The 27190-nt window shown below is 38.0% G+C and overlaps 1 protein-coding gene and 1 non-coding gene across 3 annotated transcripts; both read left to right on the top strand.

Moving 5' to 3' along the window:
• The first annotated feature begins 948 nt into the window (after positions 1-948).
• On the top strand, positions 949-19092 carry BIRC3 (baculoviral IAP repeat containing 3). 2 transcript variants are annotated; one of them, XM_037029728.1, is made up of 9 exons: positions 949-1060; positions 6439-7728; positions 7838-7937; positions 9899-9977; positions 11149-11197; positions 14000-14242; positions 17516-17770; positions 18259-18300; positions 18416-19092. In XM_037029728.1, the coding sequence occupies exons 2-9, from the start codon at positions 6879-6881 to the stop codon at positions 18607-18609; spliced, it is 1812 nt and encodes a 603-aa protein (XP_036885623.1). In that variant the 5' UTR covers positions 949-1060; positions 6439-6878; the 3' UTR covers positions 18610-19092. The 2 variants fall into 2 exon arrangements, with proteins under 2 accessions (XP_036885623.1, XP_036885622.1); XM_037029727.1 differs by lacking the exon at positions 949-1060 and having other exon boundaries at positions 5776-7728.
• On the top strand, positions 18049-18180 carry LOC118975729 (small nucleolar RNA SNORA42/SNORA80 family). The gene has a single exon (XR_005064120.1). It is a non-coding gene; the product is annotated as a small nucleolar RNA SNORA42/SNORA80 family (small nucleolar RNA).
• Positions 19093-27190: the final 8098 nt, after the last annotated feature.

The following is a 27190-nucleotide window of genomic DNA, read 5'->3' on the forward strand; positions in this document are numbered from 1 at the left end:
ACATTTTTGGATTAAAGATTAGTAAATGACTTTTGAGCTATAAAACAAAGGTTCAAAAAATTGTGAGGTGATTGATATAATAATATCTTCTGGACCTATCTACTTACTTGTGTAAAAGAAATTTTCAGCACTTACAATCTTTAGAAATGAGAAAAAGGAACTGAATCTATGTGAACCCTATCACATTCAATAATAGGTAATATTTGTGAACACACACTTGAATAGACTGTTAAAATATAAACTGCAACCCCATTAAGATTACATTTGTAATAGAATTTTACTTATCTTTACTAATTATCAACATGTATAAAAATTTGTGATTTTGACAATTGTGTAATAAGTATCAAAAGTAATATAAATGATAATGCAATCAATGAGGAATTTTTCTTTAATACTTAGAGGCTTAGATCACAGGAAAAAATTAAATTTTAATTTACACATACATTATTTCAGAAATATGTGCCAGAGTGATAACAAAGATGTCTGTTTTGAGTATATATATTGAAATTCTGTGGGGGAAGTACAACGTTCAAGTACCAAAGGTCCTAATTTGGTCTAATTTCTCAATTAGACCAAAAAGTAAAAATTATCACAAAGGTTTCACCAAGTCTCATGAGTTTTTAAAAATATGTAGGTAAGGGAGATGGACCATTTCCAGTCAAGATGACCAGTGATCATCTTCCCTGCATAGGTTATCACTCTTTCCTCTGACCCACGATCAGTGAAGCAGAGCTTAGCCTTTCAGTAAATGTCTCGCGGATACACCGAGGTTTAGAAATAATCGCGCTTTTAGGGTCATGGAAATCCCCGAGTGAGTGATTAAGGGGAAGTGTCTGTGGTTTTTACCGCCGGAGTTCCCCTAAGTCCTAAGAGGAAAGCACCAACCGCTGGGAGGGGTTTAGGACACGGGGTGTGCCTGGTGTGTAGGAGGGGGAGGAGAGAGCGAGGTGAAATATTAACAGGCAGCAGACCAGCCCAGCCGGAACGCCCGGGCATCAGCTGTCACCGAGAAGACTTGGCAGGCAGGTCCTGCTAGCGCACATTAGCCTTGGGGCAGCAGGTGGGTGACACGGCTGCTGTGAGGCTGGGTGCTCACGGGCGGGCGCGCGTACCGCTCCTCGGCCTCCAGCCCGGGTCGGAGACGGTGGGCTCAGAGGCGCGCGGGGACAGTGGCGGAGGTCCTCCACCCAGGGGGGTGGCATTGTCAGAGAGCACCATTGCAGGGCCCGCTCCAGGTCCGCTCTCGAGGGCACCGGAGAGTGGAGAAAGACCTGAGCCAGTGCGGTCAACCCGCGGGTGGAGCTGGGCGAGGACCTCCGGGTTCCAGGGCGCTTCCGGTGCAGGCATCTCCGTGCTGCCTTTGCGGACACTCGTTTTCCGTCCGCCTTCCTGCCAGATGCTCAATTCTATTTTACTTTAGGTGTGAGCCAGTGGACTGGGGAAGTTTTAATTTGCTTGCCAAGAGGTATCACCAGGTCTTTGAGAATGCCAAATAAGCTTCAGAATTGGGCCTAAAGCAGAGCTTTGCATGATAAGAACTCAGTAAAGTATTTCATGAATAAATGGAGGAATGATCCTAAGTGGTGGCACAGAGATAGCCAAGTTTTGATAGTTTCCCTGGTGGTCAGTATCAGAATTTTTTTAGTACTCTTAATTAGTAAAGAGCTGGAGGCATTTGATGCTAAAGTAACTAACAATAATATTAACTTAGTTTGCTATTATTTTTTGCTAACATTAGTCTTGCTAATGCCTAGTATATGCTAGGACCCCCTCCGAAGCCCTACAGGTGTTCTCACAATCTTAAGAAGTAGTTGCTATAGTTAGCTCTATTAACGACGGGGACATTCAGGCTCAGGGAAATCTACTTACCCAAGGTTACACACCCTAGCGCAGGGAGACTGGTACCGGCAGCCCGAGATGTCTGACTCCAAAGCCGGTACTGAATCATCACTGTGAAGACCTTGTGGTCATTAATATAAAATTGATGTCCTTAATGCCATGCATTAAGGTAAGATGAGGGTATTGTGGTCAAGGGGGTCTCAGTCAAGTTTGCTAACATTTACTTCTTCAACAAAAAGTCTAAGTGTCTTCATTACAGTACCAGGTTGGATGGATATTGTGTTTGGTAAGTACATTGTTGAAACATAGTTGTGATTTGAAGGAGTTCACAGTCTAGGGGGAGGCAGAAAAAAAAAAGGCAAACATCCTCTAGTGTCAAAGACATGGATATGCTAAGTGTCGAAGAGGGCAGAGACACCCAACAGCCCTGGGCTCAGGAAATTATAAGAGTAAAAGGAGAAGAAGGGTTTGGGGACTTCAAACTGGGAAGGAAGCACAAGGAAAGAGGAATTCCAATAGAGTGGTATCAGAAATCCAAGACAGTGGAGCATTTTTAGGAGGAAATGGACCCCAGCAGCAAACAAAAATTTCCATTGGTTTTGGCAAAGAGGCTCTTGATGTTATGAATATTGAGATTAGTTTAAGTAGTGCTGGCTACTCAAAGGTAAGATCTTAAGCTACTTAAGGTCTCCCACTACTTAAGGCCAATTGTAGTGGGAGATCTTAACCATAGAAACCTGTTCAATTCACTTGGCTGAGAGAAGAAAGTGAGATACAGGATAGTCGCTAGAGTGGAAAGTGGGGTTGAAAGAGGATTATTTTTGGTTTGTTTTTATTTGAGAGCTGGGACAGACTTAAGCATCCTTGTTATATTGAAGGAAAAGAGAAGCAGACAGTGAGAGTTGAACAAACGAGGAGGAGGATGTGGTCAGGAGCACAGTCTCTGATGTAGTGGGAGAGGAGGCACCTCAGGCTAGTGTTCCCTGAGGTAGCAAGTAAGTTGTGAGGGAAAGGCATGGATTTGAGAATGTCAGAGCATGACGGCTCACTGATGTCTCTTTTCTTTGAGAAGCAGGAGGCAAATCCATCTACTGAAAGCAAGATGGGGAGCAATGGGGGAGAAATTTGAGGAAGGAATTGAAGGTTTAGAGGCACTGGGTAGGGTAGTGGGATAGGGAGCTGACTAGGGATGAGTGGAATTGTTAGGGATGATGAAGGGCCAGCGAAGGGGATGCCCTCAGTCAGCCTGAGGTCTGCAGGGTCCCAGACCTCCCCTAGCAGCCTTCCAAAGTCTAGGTATCGGAAATTATTAAGACAGAGTTTGAATTGACCCAGGGTTGGCATCTTGGCATATTTCTGTATGTTTCTTTTAGAGCCATTGTCTAAATATCCACAGACATATGCCTTGTTTCCACACCAAAGCTTCTTTAGGGTAAAGTCTTTGGGAGAGGTTTGCAGTCTCAAATGCACAGGGGCCAGGCAGGTGATATAAATGGACAAAACTGTGGGTGTCTGTTTTAAACAAAAACACACTTTATTTACGTATGTAACATGTAGGAATAATCTTCCTTTCCACAAGGAAATATGGTCCTCTCATTGTTCTCTAAACATGTGTTTCTCTTGGTCTACCCTTCATTTTTGTTCATTTTGATAGATACAGGCCTTAGAACAGTTTCACTTTCCTCATAGTTCTACTAGGAGAAATTCAGCAGTGACAGCTCAGTGACAAATAGCAGCTGACAGTGAGTCTCTGTGCCAGGGAGTCAAAGTACAGTGTCAAACTGGAAAGTATGTGCCTGCCTAAAAGGTACAGTCACTGCTCAGAGATGGCGGGTGTGGCCACGGGAACATAGGTCCAGCGTGGCCAGATTTTTCAAGAGATTAGTTTGGATCTAGAATGTTAGGGGAAATCCCTTACTTTTTAATTAATTAAAACTTCTAAAAATACTGTGGCTCAAAAATGTTCTTATTTGGAAAACTGGTGAAATTCACAGAAGGCATGCAGATTAATTAGAAGCATTGTATCAATGTTAATTTCCTGGTTCCTATTAATTACACTATGGTTATGTAAGATGTTAACTTTGGGGGATGTTAAGTACACAGGACATGGGAACTGTTATTTTTGTAAGGTTTCTCTAAGTATAAATTAATTTCAAAATAAAAAGCTTTAAAACAGTAAAATACAGTTTAGTTCTGTGCAAGCTAAACCTAATACCCCTGCTGGCCCCAGTCTGGAAAGTATAAGAGTAAAAGGAGAGGGGTTTGGGGACTTAGACAAACTGGGAAGGAAGCACAAGGAAAGAGGAATTCCAATAGAGTGGTATCAGAAATCCAAGACAGTGGAGCATTTTTAGGATATGGCTTTGACCTGGCGTTTCTTGGCCTCTGCCAGGCCTAGCACAGCGCCTCCCCCAGACAGTCAATATTAGTACTCTGTTTTGGAGAAAATGTTTTTTAAAAAATCATTGTGTTTTTTTCTATGAATTATTTGACTTTTAAAACTGTCTCTTTTTTAAAACAGGTTTTGCAAAGGAAGTGAACTGTTCTTCTAGAGTTTTTCCAGGTTTTTCTATAAATCAAAACAGCTCAGAATGGAGGCCTAAAACCCTTAAAGGGACTTAGTCTAATCTCTGGGAGGTAGTTTTGTGCATGAATAAACAAATTAAGTAGTTAACGAGAGTTTGTAGCATCCAAAGAATGTTATACCTTTAAAAATATGATCTAGTTATGAGGTATAACTATAAAGTAATATTGAGTTTGACTTTGAATTTGACTGAAAAAGTGATTGTACTTGGGACACATTGTTGAAGCTTCAGGATTGGCTGGGCAATCTCCCACTGGCTGCTGTGTAGAATAGAAAAAAGTACTTGCATTTGTTAAAGATTTAAAAATGAGTGACAGTTGTCTAGAACAAAAAGTTTATATTCAACCTCCTGCTAAATTACAGAAATATGCAAATGAGAACTTTGACTTCTACAATGACAAAAAAATGTCAAGAACAAAACTTTTTAATAGGCACAACAAGTTTAGAGAAAATAGGAAAGACGAACTTGATGATTGGTGAAGAAATTATGTAACCATGATAAAACTATTGCTATTTTAAAGTCTAAAGTTTAGTTTGTTCAAATGGGCTATTACCTCTGAGAATGGTACGAATAAAGATGATGGCTAGATGGTTCCATTTTGGTGAAGGAACAAACTTATTCAGAAAGAAAATTTACACAGAGACAATAATAAACACCAAATTTTTTTATAACAATGGTGTAAAATTTTTGACCAGTGATAGGAAAGCTGAAATTAGACATAATAACTCACCTTTGAGATAGGTGTTTTTTTTTGCCACCTGGAGATAAAGCTTTAAAGTCTACAGCAGAAAATTCCAGCATTGGGGGAAAAAAAGAAAAGAAAGAAAGAAAACAAAAGAAAGGAAGGTAGAAAAATCCCTACATCCGCAGGACCAGGAAACCATGCCTGTTAGTCACTGCTAGAAAAACCGTGATGACTTGTTGATTGGTCATTGCTGATGCTATTGATTGAGAACCCATTCACTAAAAGCTAGTCATGATTGAGATATTCTAAATTGTTAAAAGGTCTTTGTTCAAAAAGAGTAGATTGTGACAAAATAAAGTTATTATTTTTTATCTTGATAAAGTCTAGCTCAAGGTATGCTGTGATATAATTTCTGGCCAAAGTCACATTTGTACCATTTGCATATCCAAGTTAGCCTGTAGACTCACCACTCTTGACTTTTGACTGTTTTAAAAATAAATCTAGCCCTGGCTGGTGTAGCTCAGTCGATTGAGCGTGGGCTGCAAACCAAAGGGTGGCCAGTTCGATTCCCAGTCAGGGCACATGCCTGGGTTGCAGGCCAGATCCCCAGTAGGGGCCATGTGAGAGACAACTGCACATTGATGTTTCTCTAACTCTCTCCCTCCCTTTCCCTGTCTAAAAATAAATAAAATATTAAAAATAAATAAATCCACTACCAGAGTAGAAGATTTGATACCGGCTCTCAACAGCATAGAGCCGAGTTTTAAAAACCTGTTGAGCAAATACATTCATCTCTGATAATTTATTTAAAATAGAATGTCTAATTTGCTAAGATTTGATGGTATCATTATTACAAAGCAACCAAGTTCCTATCTATGGGAAATAATAATTATTTATTAAGTCTTAAACAAGGCCTTAACATGTGTCTGTCAATTCTGTTACTACTTAAGCTCTATCTGGAAGAAAAATTTAGATTGATTTGTTCTCCCTATTAAAGCAATTGTAGGGAAAAAAATTACCTAATTTGGGCAAGACTTGGGATATACTATATTTCATTGACTCTAAGATGTCATCAATTATAAAGTATATCATTATTTTATATACCTCCAAGAAATAGAAATGCTGCTAATTAAATATGATATTTAAATTGTCCTTTTAAATATCATATCTAAAGATACCTCTCTCTACCAGAGATATTAAAACATGCATCTTACAGTCAGTGAACTATGGTAATGAATTCTTGTCCTCCTAAGACTTTTTTTTCCCTGACTACCAAATTTCATAATTGAAATAAAGCAAATAAACATAGTTTGAATATTTTTTCCACAGAGTGTGTATAGAGCGTAACTTTCCGTCATGAAAGCAAGCCAGCTGAGTCAGACATTTTACCTTTAGGCTGGCTGACTGTCACTGAAGCCTTCTAGTGGAGAAGTTGACCCACCTGTGGAACACCTGACACTAAATGGCGTCTTGACGACCTAAAGCACTCTACACTTTCATGAAGGGTTTTAATTTCATCACGAGGTACTGTGTAGCATCACGTTTACATTGTCTGGTTATACAAAGGTGCTTTTCATATGTAACTGTCCCTTAAGATGTATCAGTGTAGGGCTTTAATCTTGCTGAAACCCTGAAGACAGGAGACAAAAGAACAGATTTCCCATTCTAGGTGTCCCACCTAGTACTAAAATTAACAAAAGTCAAAAGTCATGCACAAAACTACCTCCCTAGAGAAAGGCTAGTCCCTTTTCCTCCCCATCCATTTCTTTATGAACATAGTAGAAGACAGCAAATTCTTATCAAATCTGATGAAAAACGCCAACATGTTTGAACTGAAATATGATTTGTCATGTGAACTGTTCCGAATGTCTACGTACTCAACTTTCCCCACTGCTGTTCCTGTGTCGGAAAGGAGTCTTGCGCGTGCTGGTTTTTACTATACTGGTGTGAACGACAAGGTCAAATGTTTCTGTTGTGGCCTGATGCTGGATAACTGGAAACAAGGAGACAACCCTATTGAGAAGCATAAAAAGTTGTACCCTAGCTGTAGCTTTGTTCAGAAACTAAATTCAGGTAACATTTCGGGAGCTGCCTTTCAGTTTAATTTGCCCTTTTCAGTAACAAATTCCACACATTTATTACTTCCAAGTTCAGAAAACATTGGTTATTTCAGTGGCTCTTATTCAAGCTTTCCCTCAAGTCCTGTAAACTCTGAAGCAAACCAAGATATTTCTGCCTTGAGAAGTCCCAACTATTGCCTGATGAATACTGAAAATGCCAGATTACTCACCTTCCAGATGTGGCCGTTGACCTGCCCGTCGCCAATAGATCTGGCAAAAGCAGGTTTTTACTACATAGGACCTGGAGACAGAGTGGCTTGCTATGCCTGTGGTGGAAAATTGAGCAACTGGGAACCGAATGATGATGCTATGACAGAACACCTGAGACATTTCCCCAAATGCCCGTTTTTGGAAAGTCAGCCTCAAGACACTTCGAGATACAGTATTTCTAACCTGAGCATGCAGACACAGATAGCACGTTTCAAAACGTTCAGTAACTGGCCCACTAGTGTTCCCGTTCATCCTGAGCAGCTTGCAAGTGCCGGCTTCTATTACATGGGTAAGACACTTAATCCGATAATAATAATTTTTAAAAATTCAACATGTCTTCTACATTTTAGTGGGCAAATTATATGTATTTATAAGTTTTGGTCAAAAATTAATTTTAGGTTACAACGATGATGTCAAATGCTTTTGCTGTGATGGTGGACTGAGGTGTTGGGAACGGGGAGACGATCCATGGGTGGAACATGCCAAGTGGTTTCCAAGGTAATGGTTTTGATATTCTTTTCTGCAAATGGGTTGATTGTCATGAGATGGGTTATATAAGTATATGTTATAATACTTTCTTCTTTGTTTCAAAAACATATTTGTGAATTAATTTACGATGGATGGATTACTTAGAAAAATAATTACTTAAAAGGTTTGATGAAAATTTAAGACAGAAAAAATAGGTTTAGTACTTTTTGTGTAATTAGTATATATTTTAAAATAATGTATGCTCATTATAAAACCAGAGACAAAAAAATTAAAATGTCCAGAACTCAAGCTAAAGACAACTAGTGACCATTTTAGTGAACATCCCTCCAGAATCTATGTACATACATAGATAAATGCATGTAATTTTATTACATGAATTAGATATTGTGGATACTGTTTTGAAGCTTTTTTCAATTAACATTTTATCTGCATATATTTCTATTTATTCAACATTCAGTATTAATTGATACAACTATCAACAACTAAATCTAAAAAACAAACTAAGCAAACAACTAGAACAGGAACAGAATGACAGAAATGGAGATCATGTGGAGAGTTATCAGTGGAAAGGAGGCAGGGAAGAATGGGAGAAAATGTATAGGGATTTAGAAGCATAATTGGTAGGTACAGAATAGACAGGGGGATATAAAGAACAGTGTAGGCAATGGAGAAGCCAAAGAACTTACATGCACGTGAACCAAGTTGAGGGGATTGCTGGAGGGAAGGGGGGAACCAGGTGGACAGGGGCAAAGGGGGAAAACTGGGACAACTGTAATAGTGTAATAAATAAAATATACTTTAAACAAATAATATTAATTAATCTGTTGCCAGGCATTGTTCCAGGTGCTTAAAATATTCCGTGGGACAAAACCAAGACTTCTGGTTTTATAAGCTGATTTTGCAACAGGAAAGGGCAGACAATATAAACTTCATAAGTAGGTTACATAGTGTGTTGGAAGATAAGAAGTACTATCAATAAAAAGAAAAAAAAGAGAGCAGGGTAAGGGAGATCAGAAGCATCAGGCAGGTTGTCATATCATATAGGGTGATTAGGGTAAATATAGCCCCATCTGTTTTGATCACCACATAGCCTTTTATTGTCATGTCTTACACTTTTGATTATTCCATACTTATTTAGAGTTCCCCCTTTTTAAATCAAAATCAGGTGGCCTATAATTATTTTTTTCATGGTCAAAAGTTACAGTGTTTTTCATGTTGATTACTAACCTTGGTATCCTAACTTCTTTTCCATATATATATATATTTTTTTAAAAATATAATACTGCCACTTCATTTATACCAACTTAGTACTCCCCAAATATTTCAGATTTCAAAAATTATAAAGAACACTCTACAAAGGTGTTTTAAAAAGTGTTGCTAACTTTCCATTCTGGTAATTTTATGAATCGATAAAAAGAATGGTAAATTTGCTTTGCTATTATCATGAATTCATTTTGTACTTAAATTTGATAATGGGCGTATATTATTTAGGAAATGTCAAACTTGTGGATATCTACTTATTAGAAAATGTGCTCAGCATCCTCATTCTTTCTCTCATCCCTCTTTGTATATTTTCATCTTTGCACCATACAAAACTCATTTTTCAACAGTATTAATAATGAGATAACTTTCTACCTCTCTTTGGCTCTGTTCTTAATGTTCAGAGTGTTTTTAGGAATATTAGAATAGTCAAAGAGAGCAGCTAGGAGGTCTGAGTGGAGGCAGCCTAACTCATCTACCACGGGTGGAGAGTGTGTGACTCATCTCCTCTGCAGCCTTGGCAGCTTACCGTCATAGCTGTCCTCTGACTTACATCATCTTGCCTTTAACTTCAGCATCTCTTACCACTTCCTAGGTGCTAAATGAATAATCAAGTGTTTATATGTATATTATGTTATTTCAAAATATGACCAGTCCACAAATGACCAGATTAAAATAACTTCCCAAACTTAATTTTGTTTACATTTTAGGTGTGAGTACTTGATACGAGTTAAAGGACAAGAGTTCATCAGCCGAATTCAAGCCAGTTACCCTTATCTACTTGAACAGGTAGGGACTTTATTTTTTTTAATCTCTGGTTAACAACAGGTAAAATATTTTCTGATATTTTCAGAGAGTAGTATTTTACTTCAAAGGCAAGAGTTGCTTTAAAAATACATTACATTACATCTTGTTTTTACAATACTAAGCATGATTTAGATGCTAAACTTAAATTTGACAATAAATGTATATTATATAGGAAATGTCAAACTTGTGAATATCTACTATTTAGAAAATGCATTCAGCTTCCTCATTCTTTCCTCATTTCATTAAAAGTAAATTTTAGAAAGTACTGTTTTTAGGATAAAAACAGATTCAAAATTTAAAACCTCCTGAAAAATAATATTTAAGTTATATTTCTCTTTAAATATTTTTCTCATAAAGTCACAATAAAATTATTTGAGGAGAAATTGGATGGGATAGTAGAATTGTAATGGTTTACTATATTATTTTTTTAAAAAAAGATTTGCCCTGGCTGGTGTAGCTCAGTGAATTGAGCACAGGCCCGCGCGCGAACCAGAGGATCACGGTTCGGTTCCCAGTCAGGGCACATGCCTGGGTTGCAGGCTGGTTCCCTGCAGGCCAACTCCCATCAGGGGACGCATCAAAGGCAACCATACATTGATGTTTCTCTCCCTCTCTTCTTTCCCCTCTAAAGACAATTAAATAAATAAAATATTTAAAAAATAAAAAAATAAAAAAAGATTTGAGAAGAATTGCGTTGCTCTTTCTAATCTTCCTGGAAAAGCAAACAAGAACTTATATAGTAGTTTGGGAATCAAACACTTTCTAGCCATAGAAAATAGAACTTTAAATGTCCAGCTTATCCCAAAGGATGACCGAGGAAATATAAGCTCTGTGGGATGAAAGGCAAACAATAATTATATCATCACTGAATTGATCACTGAAAAGGTCTAGACCTTCTTCTGCCTTAATGCAAACAGAATTTATTTGTTAATATACACATATACATACATGAAGAAACTCTATTAGTTTATGGCTTAGGAAATTACTGTTATATGTAAATAAAATCATGCTTTTGACATGAAAAATTATATTGTGCATAAGCAAGTCAGTTTGCAATAAGTTCAATAAAATATGTCTCTTGATTAATTTTATTTTTTGCAATGGATGGGATATGATTCATATTTTAACTTTTATACCTTATTTTTTCCTGTAGCTGTTATCTACTTCAGACAATCCAGAAGATGAAAATGCAGAGTCACCAAGTATGTAGAATGATAATTGCTGCATTTAAATAGAACCACTTGGTACTGTTAAAATTGAAGTTTGATCATAATTATAATAAACATTTGTTATGATTTATAACTTAAAGTGCTTTTTCAAACATATTAAGTGGGTATTTCTCAAACTTTTGGGCGTATTGTAATTGCCTGAGGAACTTAAAAAAATATTACAGATTTCTGGTCTCTATTTCAAACTTACTGAATTGAATCATAGTATCGAAGGGCGGTGCTGGAGCATCTGTTTTTCTGAGAACTACATACAGCCAGTCTTAACTCTTGCTCTCAGACCATTTGGAAACAGGTGCACTGTGACTTTTGATTGCTCACACATCCTTTCTGTGAAATGGAGAGGGTAAAGATATTATTCCCATTTTTTAATAGTGACCCTGAGGCTCAGCGAGGTTAAGTGATCTGTCCATCACCTTAAAAGTAAGAGGTGATAGAGCCAATATTTGAGCAAGCTCTTCTACTCTGTTATCTAGTATTCAATTCAATAAATATTTACTGTGTATCTGCTACTCTGAGGATAGAATAGAGAACAGGATACACATAACCCCTGTTCTCATGACCTAACTGGTGAAGAGATACAGACCAATACAAAGACAGGACAGAGGTATATGGTGGGAAAGTTAAGTGCTATAAGAGTCGATGAAGGACAATTAACCCAGACTTGGAAGATCAGAAAAATCTTCAGATTAGAGGAGGTATTTGTCTTATTACAGAATCAAAGGGAAGAGTAGCAGTTAACTAAGAGACAAAGGGAGGAAAATGCAGAAAGATTAGCGCACGAAAAACTTAAGTGACAAAAGAGAACAGGCACATTTGAAGGACTGAACAAGATTCTGTATGGCCAGATGTAGGATTTGCAGACAGATAAATGAATGAATCAGGTCAGCAGTAAGAGCAGTCAGAACTGCAGGCAGAATCTGTGACTTCTGAACTGAGTGTAGAGTATGGATGAACAAGTGGTGAGAGATAAGGATGAGGATGTGGGGTGGGGCTTCACCCTCAGGGCCTTCCCCTGCCACCATGGATGAGAATAAATCTACCAAGATATGATCTGCTTAGGGAGGAAAGGTGGCTGATATCTCAAAAGAGAAGGGCCAGGAGCCTTTTCCTCAATGTGCTTTTATTGAGTTCAATTTACATAGGAATACAGGTAAAGCTCATCAGTCATTGTCAGGTAGTAAGGATCAAATAATAGATAACATACAGAGAACTACGAGGGCTTATTCTGAGTCAGGGTCAGTTAGCTAAAGGGCTATAAAACTTTGGGAAACAAACTCATTTCCTGCTCAGACCCTTATCAGAAAATTGAGAGCATTCTTAGAAAAGCAGGTTTCACAGGATTTTATGCATTCTTTCTTAGGCCTGATCACCTGGGGAACCCGCCGTTTCCGGCACAGGGCTGCACCACTCTCTGTCATTGTTTCAGGCTTAAGTCAGGCAGGGGAAGTAAGGCAGCCAAGAGATTAGGAGACTTCTTGCAGACAGAATGAGGACTCAGGCTATGTCAAAGCCGAGGGGCGAGGGTCCATCACCCCCTTTTTCTATAGCCCCACGAGTCCTTCCCTGTGGGACCCTTCATGACCATGCCTGTTTTAGGTCATCCCTTCCTTGAGGAATCTTACCTGTTATTGGCTAACTGGTTAGCCTTGGGGCCAAGCAGGGTGAGGTGAAGGAAACAGAGGCAGTGCCCCTGCCAGGGAGATAAGCTTTGTCTCCTTAGTGGCTTATGGTCCCAAGGTCTCTCATTCAGCCTTAGCCATGGGGGGGTTAGAGCTTCTGAAAACAGGCAGGGTGGTTCCCAACGAGGATGTAAACCAGGTCCAGATAATGTATGAGATTCTACAAGCCACAGTCGAATGTTATCCTGAGACTAATGGAATTGTTGATGGAATTTAAGAGTGTGACACAAGCAGATTTAGTATTTAAAAAGTCAACAGTTGCAGGCCCTGGCTGGTGTAGCTCAGTGGATTGAGCACGGGCCTGCAAACCACAGGATCGAGGTTTGATTCCCAGTCAGGGCACATTCCTGGGTTGCAGGCCAGTTCCCAGCACGGGATGCACAGGAAGCAACCATACACTGATGTTTCCCTTCCTCTCTCTTTCCTTTCCCCTCTAAAGATAAATAAATAAAATATTTTTAAAAAAGTCAACAGTTGCAATGTTGAGAATGAACTAGATGGAAGCAATACTGAAAGAGGCTATTGCATTAATGAAGGTAAATGAGTACAATGGTCTCTTTTGAAAAAATGTGAAACATGCTTGATTTAGAAAGTTCATTTTTTCATTCAACACGGGGAAAAAAGAACTTCTTTTCTTCTAGGAATCATCTCCAACATTCCATTTCTTTCTCCCACTCATACTTACACTAGATAATGCATATTTTGTATCTGAACACAATATTCCATATTCTTATTCTAGTAACTGAACATTATCATTACTGTAAATAAATTTTATTTTTATTTTTTATTTTAAAGAGAAGGGAAGGGAGGGATAAAGAGAGGGAGAGAAATATCAATACGAGAGAGCACTGGGAACCAAACCTGCAACCCAGGCATGTGCCCTGACTGGGAATTATACCGGTGACCTTTCAGTTTGTGGGGTGAACCCAACCAATTGAGCCACACTGGCCATGCTCATGACTTTACATTTAATGAAGTTTATATAAAATAGTGCCTAAATATTTTAGGGACTTTATGCTTTTGATATTGTAATAACTTTCCATTGTAAAAATACACAGGTTACCCCAACATATGTTAAATTCTTTGTTCCATACAGTTATTCATTATGGACCAGGAGAAACCCGTTCAGAAGATGCAGTCATGATGAATACACCTGTGGTTAAAGCTGCCTTGGAAATGGGCTTCAGCAGAAGGCTGGTCAGACAGACGGTTCAGAGTAAAATCCTAACAAGTGGAGAGAATTACAAAGTCGTCAGTGACCTTGTATTAGATTTACTTAATGCTGAAGATGAAATAAGAGAAGAGGAGAAAGAAAGAGCAACTGAGGAAGAAGAATCAGGTACACATACTTATTAGTGCAGTCTCTATTTCTATAAGAATTTGATGTCATTGTATACAAGTTACTGAAAATATAGTCAATTCAATCAAATTTTTCTTAGGTTCAGTATTCTGAATTTGAATTCTGAAAAATTTCACATTAAAATATATTTGAATTGCTTAATAAATTGAAAATGTATATATTGAATGAAAGCATTTTTTCCTGCTTTTTCTTAATTTATAATTTTACTCTGAGTAACTGGCTGTGTATGTAATTATTCATGGCATATTTTTGACCCCAGGCTAGTTGCTCACTCCCATTTGCTGTAAATCAGGGTGGGATCAGGGACAATTATTAATTTTAATATTAGCCTAACAGTATGTCTTAACCTGTGGCTATAAATTGGTATACAAATTATGATTACATCTCTCACCTGCCCACCCAAGAACCAAGTTTCCCTTCCTAGTGTCCCCCTAGTATTTAGGGGAGTCCTAGGATACTATTTCACATTCTCTCAAGACGACCACCCACGTCCTTCCATATGAGCTTTGTCTGCTACTCTGTTGCCTTTACCACATTGCCCTTCACAAAAACTTTTCCTCGGAGCACGTCCAGTTTCATCTGGTTGCTCTGATTACTCTCGTTACTGTGGCCTAGAGAGAGAGAAACGATCTCCCCTTTGCCATCTTTCCCCAGCATGGACTAGATCTGAGAGTCCTTTCAACACAGCTAAAAACAGACTGCAACTTTTAACAAGCTCCTCCTGGAGATTTAGGCATAACAGAAGCACACTAGAGCACAAATGACAATTGACAACTGCAACTATGTGGCCCCTCTTGGTGCCTCTAAGTCCATCCTCATGAATTTCTCTTCCTGGCTTCTATTTTATCTCTGCATAGCTGTGGCCAGTTTACACAACTGACTAGGAAAGTTGCAAGCATGTTTTCCCATATCAAAGCTCACGTCTCCAAATATCCACTAAGCCCTGAAGGAGAAAAGAGGTTACCCTTTATTCTTGTCCAAGGCCATCTGGGATCTACTTCTTCCTAGACTGACAGTGAGATTGTCCACTCCATTCCTGAGTAAACCTACCCTGACCACAAAGGTGGCTTTATCTTCTGGCCAAGCCAGGCAAATGTATCAGTATTTACAGTATTACATAGTACACATAGTACATTATAATACATATAGTAATACAATATTGTATATTTACCAAAGTGTGAATTATTCAGTCCTACAACCACCAATTTAGCAGCAAACTCACCCAAGTTCATCTTTGCCCACCCTACTCAAGTTCTCTTTTTCACTGCAAGTCCTTCCTGTAGTCTTCTCATGCTTGGCCATTGCTCATCAGTGAACAATTGCTCAAAGAAAGAACACCTATCTCCACAAGTATTTGTAGACCCTATGAAATCTAAAGCTATCCAGTTATAAAATATTTATATTTCCTCCCAAGAAAATCAACAAAGTCTCCAGATATATCCCCAAGTCAACAATATACAATAATTTGGATTGTCAAGAAGATCACTTATCTTCTCAGCTCAGCATTGTATCCATACTACTGAACACAGTGTCTGCACTCAAGAATATTTTTTGAATGAATGAATGAAAATATTTCCATTTAAGTTAATGATTATTTTATAGTTTCCCAAGAATGATGGGTGAGTAATTTCTTGACAGGTGTGTAAATAAGAAGGTAGTTAAGGATATTTTTCCAGAATAAAAGAATGATATGCTTCAAAGGAATTTTCACCTCTTATTAGCCAGAGTACAGTCTATGACTAGGAAATGAGACATTTTTCCACAGCCACTAGCAATCCAGTTTTAGAAATCTTAAAAATTTCACAGAATTCATTAGTTAGGTTAAGTAAAATATAATTAGAAAAATCAGTCTTAGGTTGAAAAACTAATATACTTCAACATCAACTGTAAATTATAGTTTAATTTTTTAACATATCATTATTCCTTTAACACAGGTAATTTAACAGAGTAAGTTCTAATTATTCTCCCACTTTTGTTATCACTTCTTTATTCACAGTGCTCTTTCAATCACTCAGGCTTGGTTGTCCGTTTGTTTGACACGTGTTCATGGAGCATCGTTCTTGCACCAGACGCTTTTCTAGGTCCTGGTCCTCTTCTCCGTTATTCTGTGTTTTAATTCTCTTCAGAATGTGTGTCTCTAATCTTGACTTTTTGACCAAGCCCCAGGGTAAAATGCTCCTAAAGGACAGGAATGGCCCTAGCTGGTGTGGGTCAGTGGATTGAGCGCCAGCCTGTGAACCAAAGGGTCACCGGTTTGATTCCCATCAGGGCACATGCCTGGGTTTCGGGCCAGGTTCCCCAGTGAGGGGTGTGCAAGACGCAACCACACATTCAGGTTTCTCTCCCTCTCCTTTTCCCCGGCTTCCGCTCTGTCTAAAAATAATAAATAAATTCTTAAAAAAATTTTTTTTATTTAATTGTTGTTCAAGTACAGTTTTCTGTCTTTTACTCCTATCCCAGCCCCGCCCCCGCCCCCGTGCTCCCCACTTCCCTCCCATTTCCACCCCACTTAGTTGTCCATGTGTCCTTTCTACAAGTTCCTGTAAATAAATAAGTTCTTTTAAAAAAAGACAGGAATGTGTCACTGAGAAGTAGGATTTAGTTTTCACAATGCTCTTAGTGTCTTTCCCCTTTTACTAAAAAACAGCCAGGTAATGGCAATATCATGTCTAATTTGCGGAAATAATTAATAATTAAAATTGCATCTTACAATAGAATTTTAGAGGAATTTTATAGGCAAATGATAATTTAAGAAAAAATGTGTTATCATTTTAATTTTCCTGATTTTACTTTTTCCCAGTTTGACCAGATTGAATCAAAATTTTAATTTTATTAGGTTCTAAATTTTATTTGGTTAAAGGCTTAACAGTATTGTCAAATGGTTAAGAGCACAGATTATGATGCCAAACTGCACTGTTTTGACTTTTGCTAGTTGTGTGTCCTCTAGTAGTTTACTTGCCACACTGTTTTCTCATCTGTTGCATTAAGATACTAGTATCTACCTTAAAGGGCTGTTGTGAAGATGAAATGAGTAAATACACACATAGTGCTTAGCACAGTTCTCAGTGTTAGTCCTTATTATAAGTAGCATTGTTACCAGGCACAGGGGATCATTACCCCAAACCTAGCAATCAACTTCAATGTGTTATCATGAATTACAGTTGTTTTTCATTCAGTTATATGTTGTAAGCCTGAAAGGAAGTTTGTGAGCAGAGATTGAACATGTCCGTGTTTGCTTTCTTTTTTATAAAGATGATCTATCATGTATCCGGAAAAATAGAATGGCACTTTTTCAACATTTGACTTGTGTGCTTCCAATCTTGGATAGTCTACTAATTGCCAGAGTGATTAATGAACAAGAACATGAAGTTATTAAACAGAAAACACAGACATATTTGCAAGCAAGAGAACTGATTGATACTATCATAGTAAAAGGAAATTTTGCAGCCACCATATTCAGAAAGTCTCTACAAGAAATTGACCCCGTATTATACAAGAGTTTATTTGGTGAGTGCCAGAAAATTTTTTGAGAACTTTCTAGATCAATTAAAATATGCTCTTATTAATAATTTGTGATTATTGAAAAAAATCCAATCTAATTTATAAACTATTAACTGCACAAAACTCTTTCATTGCCTTGACATTATGACAGTTATTTATAGTATTTGGCCAAAGTCTAAACTGTTGATTTATAAATATGCTCTGTGGATGGTGGGCTGGGCAGAGAGGGCAAAAGGGAAAAATTGGAACAACTGCAATAGAGTAACAATAAAGCCATTTTGAATGCATGGGCTTGGATTTATGGCAGGCCCGTCCCCCTGGGTCTCTCATAGTGCCCCAGGCCAGAGCATCCTGGCCTGGAACCGTCGCCCAGCCTCTGCTGGTGGGCTGCAGGCACGGAAGCAGGCTGTACAGTGGAAAAAAATATATATAGACTCTGTGACTAAATATTAACGTTATTTGCCATAGTAATGCTTTTTCTTTTTCTCCCTTAGTACAACAGGACATAAAGTATATTCCCACGGAAAATATTTCAGGTAAAATAGCATTAAGGATTTAAACCAGTAGAAAACATTATTTTTATTTTCTTGGCTTTTCACTGGGGAAGAAGCAGCAAATTGCCTTTTACTAAAAATGTGTTTCTCTTCTTAGATTTACCAATGGAAGAACAATTGAGGAGACTGCAAGAAGAAAGAACATGCAAAGTGTGTATGGACAAAGAAGTGTCCATAGTGTTTATTCCTTGCGGTCATCTAGCAGTGTGCAAAGAGTGTGCCCCTTCTCTAAGAAAGTGTCCTATTTGTAGAGGTACAATCAAGGGTACAGTTCGCACATTTCTTTCATGAAGATGATCCTAAATTTTAGAATTAGTCGATTAAATATATTGTAATTTTAATTTTTATACTGATTTTGTTTCCATAATTTTTCAAATTTATTTAGAAGTCAAAAATTTTTGTTTTGCACACATATATATTTGTACTATATATAGTTAAAACCTATGAACATATTTTAGATAGCAAGCTAATAATAAGCTTTTGTTCTTGTGAACAAAAAAATAGAGACAGCACTACAAGTACAATACTAAGTCAAAATTTCAGCACCATTGATATTGTAAGTGATGTAAAGTTTAAGATTTTTAAGTTAACCTTTCAGAAATTTAAATGTTCTGGAGTTGTATTAAGAACCAAGAACATAGATGCCTTGTTTGATCAGTGTCCTATACATGGAAGGTCTTGAATTTGTTGAATGATTCTTTATGCAAATGGTGGTTTTTTGTAAAGAATTCTGTGAGGAACATTTTTGATAAAGCAATCAGAATCACTCTTGTTCTTATCACTTTTATTTCTGTGACACTGGATCATTTAGCCACTCCCAGGCTCCTCCTTCCTTACCATCTTAAGACCTCTTCAATATTGGACGACCGTTTAGATCCCTTTCTTCAAGATGCTTCATCGTTTACCCTTGTAAAGCACAGGGGCCGGCCATACCTAGCTTTAATCTGCGGGATTCAATGGGATGTCTGAGATGAAATCAAACAATCCTCTCAGTGTTTGTTCCTTCATTTGTCTGTGGATACATTTGGAAAGTCTCATGCCAACCCTATCTATTGGGGAAAAGTCCCTAGTTTTCTCTCTCACCACTTTGGTGTTCATTCTGGGACTTAGAACGTACAGTGGGTAGCAGCCCTTGGAACCAACAGCACTTTCTGGTAAATAAATTTGTTCTGTACTGTCAGTGCAGCAAAATTTCCTCCCATGCATTACTTTTTTGGTACCACATCCAATTCATAATTCTCTATCCTTGTCTCCTATGGTGTTATTAGGGCTTTAAAACCAGAAGTAACCGTGTAATGGGAAAAACTTGGGGGCACAAGCATAGGCCAATTATCTAAGCCACTTCTAGATGTTTGCTGGGGTTTTACAGAGAAAGATTAAGAACCAAGCTAATGGGGAGAGAATCCATATCCTCATTCTGACACTGGGAGACTGTTTCTTTGGGATGTCACTGATTTTGCCCCTGTGTTAAAAGGCTCAGTTGGTTAGCCAGGTATTTACCACGTGGTCCTTCTGGGGTACGAGGCTGAACTAATTGTAATACTGCTTAGGTGGTTTATAACTCAGCTATAGGATAAATATTCAGAGAGAACATGCCTTTTTGCAATGTCTATTTTTATATGGTTCTTATTGCATACTACATACAATATCTGAACTTTTCTATCTTCATTGTAAAACTTTTGTTCATTTCTTATTTTAGTAATTTATAACTAACATAACCAACTTATTTATTCAAATGTTTTGTTGTTTTTCTAAGTATTAATTAAATGGAAATTTTGTTTTGGGAAAAATAAATCACTGTAGATAATACTGGTAGCTCTATTTGCTGATACATCAGCTATTATCTGGGGATGCTTGATGTGTGCTAATTCATTTGATTCTCTCCAACTTCACTCCCCATCTAACCTGGACTTCAGTTCCCAGAATCAAGTGGATAATTTAAACCTCAATATACAATATATAATGAGTGTTATAATTCAGAATGTTGCAGCAGGCTTAATCTCATACTTAGGCCATGCAGTGTTATGATTTCTACCCGCTCTTTTTATTCATTTCCTTATATTACTTGATAATAGCTGTTAAGTTCCTTTGTGGGCACAGGCAATGTCACTCAACCATTTTCATCTCCTTGTGACATCTTGCACGTGATAGCAGACAGTGTGGATGTTTATCAGCTAAATTCCAGGCAAAACTATCAGATGCGATGTTTAAGGAATTCACTATTTAGAAGCAACACTAATATGCTTGAAATAGTATCAGTGGGTCAGTATTGCTGATTCTCTTTAAAACTGTGCCTACTCCCCACCCTTCTAGTCAACAAGAGTTAGGCAAGGTCTAATTCCCGGAGTTTGTGTTGTGTAAATAATAGGTATCTTCCTCAAATTGCACAATGTACCTTCACCTTATCAGATTCTGACATGACCCTGCATAGGATTCAACCTCATTTTCTGCCACTTCACCCTTGCTCCGTATTTCCCAGCTACACTGGCTTTTCTTCAGTTTCTAAACATGACTAGCTTTTCGCTTCAGGGTCTTTGACTGCAATGTTCTTCCACTCACTCTTTCCCTGGCAAAGTCCCACTCATTCTTCGGGTCTTGTTCTTCAGCCTAGATGTACTTCCTCAAGAGAGGCTTTCTCTGACTTCCCCTACTTAACTTGTATTCCTTAGACTGTCTTTCAAATGCTATCTTTATTCTTTATAACACCACACTTTGTGTTTATACACTTGTTTAATGTCATATTTTATCATCGAAGTGAGAAAGAGAACCATCTGTTTTGTCACTAACAAATATCTAGCACCTAGCACAGAGCCTGGCATAGAATAGGTCCCTGTTGAATAAATGAGAACAAGAGACTTTCTGTGAGTGAGGGTGGAATGTGAGAGAGATTTCCTCCTCTGTAATTACCTCTGTGGGTAAAGTATTAAGGTATAATCATTGATAGAGTATCATGGACCACACTTAGATACCAAAATGAATTTTTAGAAAAATCAACCCCATTAAAAAAAGACTGATGTAAGTAAGTGGTGGGACTTGGAATCATTTTCTGAATGATAAAGCAAGGTATTTCAATTTAGGAAAGAACATTTTTAAAAGACAAACTATGGGCATTAGAATCTTTAATAATAATAATAATCTGACATTTATTGAACATGCATGTACTAGATATTTATATACATTGTCTTATTGTTGACTCATGGCAATTCAAAAAAGGCAGTACAGCACAGGGATTTAAAGTGCAGGCTTTTCACCCTGGCTAGTGTAGCTCAGTGGATTGAGCATGGGCTGTGAACCAAAGGGTCGCAGTTCGATTCCTAGTCAGGGCATATGCCTGGGTTGCGGGCTGGGTCCCCAGTGGAGGCCATGTGAGAGGCAACCACACATTGATGTTTCTCTCTCTCTCTTTCTCCCTCCCTTCCCCTCTCTCAAGAATAAATAAATAAATAAATAAATAAATAAATAAATAAAGTGCAGGCTTTGGGTTCACACTGCAGCTGAGTAATCTTGAGCAAATTATTTAACAACTCTGTGCCTCTGTGTGCATCTGTGTGGAATGAGGATAATAGAGCAACATCTCATAAGACTGCGGTGAGGATTTAAAGAGTTGATATACATAAGGTGCTTGGGATGCTCAAAAATTAAGTGGATACTGTTCTTGTTTTTTAACAAGATGGAAAAAACTGAGGCTTCAGGAGGTTAAGTATATTGCCTAAGGTGTTGGCTAGTAAGTGAACCAGTTGGGAGGAGAACCCACATTAATCATTACCATAAACTGAAAAAGACCTTAGGACTATATTCTTTAGCTTGGTAATCATCCTGCCACTGTGATAGCTGAACCACCTCTACAAGGAACCTCTTAAAAAGTGCTCTGTCAACTTTACTAGTTCTAGTAATAGAGATGATTACAACAGAATTTAAGTAATACCTGAAAATAGTGATTCACCTCTTTTGTCAGACCAAATTCTAATTCCAATTAGCTTATGCATCTTCTATCATATCATGCTATGATATGGTCTGATATAATACCATGTCCTATTATACTACTTTCCAAATATATGTGGACTCCATTATGTAAAATAAATATACATGGTAAAGCATTGTTAAATTTATTGCTTTTCAATATGATTTAACAATCAATTTTAAAAGTGTCAAATTGTGATGGGGATATCCTCAAAACACTTAAGTCTTCATACTTGAAAATATTGGAAACCATTGGTCCAAAATAGATCTGTGCCATTGAGTAGTCCCTAGTCGGGCTACTGAGTACTTAAGATGTGGCTTGGTCTTAACAGAGATGTGTGGCAAGAGTAAAATACATAATAAATTTCACAGACCTTGTATAGAAGAATATAAAATACCTCAATAAATGTTAAAATGATATTATTTGAGATATGTTGGGTTATAAATATATTATCAAAATTTCACTCATTTTTAAATTTAATATAATTACTAAAAATACAAAATTATATACATATATATATATATCACATTACACTTCTGTGGGACAGCGCTGGTCTAGAAAAATACAATTGCTCTTCATTTTATTACTTCAAGACATTAGAGATTCATCAGAGTATATACAAAGGTAATATATGCTATACAATATTATCTTCTCTAAGAAGCTACTCTGTCCACTTCAGGTTAGGTTAAAAGTCTCTCTCATGCCCCTTTATTGTCCCCATGTTTGATTTTATGATAGTATTTATCACATTGTATGAAATTAATTTCTTGGTCTCTTCCCCTAATCTGTAAGCCTCTGGATAGGGACTATTTTTATTCACTCTGTCCTTAGGATTTATGCATATGGTATGTTTCTGGAACATAAAAGTTAAATAATTTGTTCAAGGCTATATAACTCAAAAATAAGCACCAGAGATGAAAGCAAAACATGTTTCGCCTCAATGCCCTAGTTTTATTTTTAAAATATATTTTATTGATTATGTTATTACAGTTGTCTCAATTTTTCCCCCTTTGCCCCTTCTGCCCATTCCCTCCAGCAATCCCCCCTTAGGGGTCATGTATATAAGTTCTTTGACTTCTCCATTTCCCATACTGTTCTTAACATTCCCCTGTCTATTTGTTACCTACCAATTGTACTTCTTATACCCTGCACCTTTTCTTCCCTTCGCTCCCCTCTCCCCGCTAGCTGATAACCCTCTAAATGATCTCCATATCTATGATTCTGTTCATGTTCTGCTTGTTTGCTTAATTTTTTTCTTAGTTCAGTTGTTGATAGTTGTGAATTTATTGCCATTTTAATGTTCATAGTTTTTGTTTTTTTTAAAGATTTTATTTATCTATCTTTAGAGAGGAAAGGAAGGAGAGAAGGAGAGAAACATCAATGTATGGTTGCCTCCCATGAGTCCCCTGCTGGGAACTGGCCTGCAACCCAGGCATGTGGCCTGACTGAGAATTGAACCACGATCTTGTGGCTCGCAGGCCCGTGCTCAATCCACTGAGCCACACCAGCCAGGGCTTAATGTTCATAGTTTTGATCTTTTTCTTATATAGTTCCCTTTAATATTTCATGTAATAATGGCTTGGTAATGATGAACTGATGCAGACCCCAGCTCCTGGGGTCCGTGGCATTGTGGATGAAATACAAGACAAATTCACATGAACTACCAAGTTCTGTGGAGGAAAAGGGATGGTGAGGCTTCTTTCTCAGGAGGAGAAAAGCCTCCGAGCACCTTGGCCACTCTCTCAGAATGAGAGCTCACCAACCCATGACTTGACAAGCTTTTATTGCTTTTCTGGTCACATTACATGATGATCCCCATTCACTATGCACAGGTTTGCTTTAGGTGGTTACCTTTTACAGGAAACAAAGAAGAGGATGCCGCTAATTACATCACAGAAGAAGGATATTGGCAAGTGCAAAGAAAAAAGTGGTTGAACTGGTTACACCCATCCTTAGAAGGTTCAGCATAGATTTTAGGAAGTTACTTTAAAGATACGCAGTAAATGTTTGCTGCCTCATTTCAGGGTGAGGGAGTTTTCGCAAAAATCAGGTTTCAAAGTGGCCTAGGTACAATGCAGGCCTGATACCCCGTGGGAGAACCTATCTATGGGTGTGGATCCTGTGCATTGGACCTTGCTTTCCCCTGGCATTTCTGAGTGTGAGCTAGGCCCATGCCATGCAGAACGGTGTCCTATAATGAACTCCTTTAGCATTACCTTGTCTGGAAAGCACTTTATCTGAACTTCAATTCTAAATGATAGCTTTGCTGGATAGAGTAATCTAGGTTGTAGGTCCTGGCTTTTCACTACTTTGAGTACTTCTTGCCTGCAAAATTTCTTTTGTGAAATCAATTAACAGTCTTATGGGAACTCCTTTGTAGATAACTCTCTGCTTTTCTCTTTCTGCTTTTAAGATTCTCTCTTTATCTTTAACCTCTGGCATTTTAATAACAATATGTCTTGATGTGGTCCTCTTTGAGCCCAACTTGTTTGGGACTCTTTGTACTTCCTGGACTTGTATGTCTATTTCCTTCACCACATTAGGGAAGTTTTCTGGTTTTTTCCCTAGTAAGTTTTCAATTTCTTGCTCTTCCTCTTCTCCCTCTGGTACCTCTATAGTTCTGATGTTGGTTCATTTGGAGATGTCCGAGGATCCTTAGAACACAGGTGGCAAACACAAGGCCTATGGGTTGAATCCGGCCCTCCACCTTGTTTCTACCTGGCAGCAGTGCTGAGCTCTCATGTAACTATTACGGAGTAGCTACACTTATACAGTCCTAAAATTACATTTGGCCCTTTGAAGACAACTGCAAGGCTGATGTGGCCCCTGACAAAAATGAATTTGACACCCCTTAGATTACCCTCTTTTTAAAAAATTATTTCTTCTTGCTGTTGTAATTGAATGCTTTCTTTCCCTTATGTTCCAAATTGTTGATTTGATTTTTGGCTTCCTCGCAGTCACTGTCAGTTCCATGTAGGTTTTTCTTTATTTCACTTAATATAATCTTCATTTCTACCTGGGTTCTTTTTATTCTATTTTAGTGCCCAATAAGTTATTTGAGCATTCTGATAACCAGTATTTTGAACTCTCCATCTGATAGGTCACTTATCTCCATTTTGTTTAGTCCTTTTTTCTGGAGTTCTGTTCTGTTCTTTCATTTGGACCATTTTTCTTTGTCTCCTCATTTTGGCAGTCTCCCTGTATTTGTTTCTGTGTATAAGACAGGGCTGCTATGACCCCGTCTTGATAGTGTTGTCTATTGTAGAAGAGCACACCTCTAAATTATATGGGGTAGAGCCACAGGTAATCACCAGGTCAGGGCAACCCATTTCACCACTTTGTGGATCTGTGTGGGGGAGGGCTCAGAGACCAGACAATGCCTGTCCTCTGGAGGGTTGCTCAGGTGGAAGCTGTCTCCCAGCACTTGCCCTATTGCCAGTCACTTCACTTTCTCCCCATATGCCATTTGTGCCCTTCTAGCCGTTGCCCTTGTGTTGAATCCCGGAGCAGGTGGGTCTGCACAAATCCTAAGGCCTTTGTGGGCCTTTTAAGAGGACTCTGCTGAGAATCCTGCAGTTTCTTCCGCCGACTCAACTCCCACTGGGTTCCACAGCCAGAAGTTATGGGGGCTTACCTTTCTGGTGCTAGAACTCTAGGCTGGGTGGTGTGGGGCTGGGGTTGCTTGCTCCTGTGGTATCCCTCCTGATTTTTATCCACCACGCATGATGTGGAACTTCCCATTCCATCACCTCTCTGTGCCACGTCCAAACTCAGAGCCTCTCCATACCTCCTACTGGTCTGGATGAATGCACTTTTTTAGATCCTTGGTTGTTGAACTTCCATCACAGCTCGATTTTCTGACAAATCTGGGTGATATTTGTTTTGTAGTCTAGTTGTAATTTTTTGCTGTAGTTGTATGAGGAGGTGAAGCATGTTTACCTATGCTTCCATCTTGACTGGAAGTACAAAAATCAATGCCCTAGTTTTATACATTATGAAATGTTGTATATACTTAAAAAATTAGAATGATTTTGAGCAGTTGTCTTTTTAAAACTCAATAGCAAAAAACCTCAAACAACTCAATTAAAAAATGGACAGAGGACCAGAAGAGACATTTTCCAAAGAAGATATACAAATGGCCATTAGGTACATGAAAAGATATTCAACAGCATTATTTAAAAAATGCAAATCAGAAAAACAATGACATATCATCTCACACCTGTTAGCATGGCTATTACCATAAAAAGACCAGAGATAAATGTTGGCCATGCTGTGGAGTAGAAGGCATTTTTTTGCACTGTTGGTGGGAATGCAGACTGGTATCACCACTGTGAAAAGCATTACGGAGATACCTTAAAAAATCAAAAATGAATCTGCTTTTTACCCAGCATTTCCACTTTTTGGAATTTATCTGAAAATACCCAAAAACACTAATTCAAAAGAAGATAGGCACCCCTATGTTCATTGCAACATTATTTACAGTCTTAAGATATGGAAGCAGCCCATGTGTTTATCAATAGATGAGTGTATAAAACAAATATGAGACATTTACACTATGGAATACTACTTGGCTATAAAAGGGAGAAAATCTTATCATTTGCAACAGTATGGATGGACCTGGAGAACATTATGCCAAGTGAAATAGGCCCATCAGAGAAAGACAAATACGATATGATTTCACTTACATGTGGAATCCAAAGAACAAACTGAACTAACAAGCCAAAGAGAGACAGACTCACAAATAAGTGAGCAGGATGACAGCTATGGGGTGGGGGGGGGAGTTAGGGGTGGAGGTCACCAAGCAAAAAGGAAAAAGTACTTATGGACATAGATTTCAGGGGTGAGAGGGGTATAAGGAGGTTAAATAGTAATGGAAAAATTACAATAAAACTTTTTTAAAAATAGAAGTAT

This window comes from Sturnira hondurensis, unplaced genomic scaffold, assembly GCF_014824575.4.
Source record: "Sturnira hondurensis isolate 20B ecotype Veracruz unplaced genomic scaffold, ASM1482457v3 Scaffold0020489, whole genome shotgun sequence".
Lineage (NCBI taxonomy): Eukaryota > Metazoa > Chordata > Mammalia > Chiroptera > Phyllostomidae > Sturnira > Sturnira hondurensis.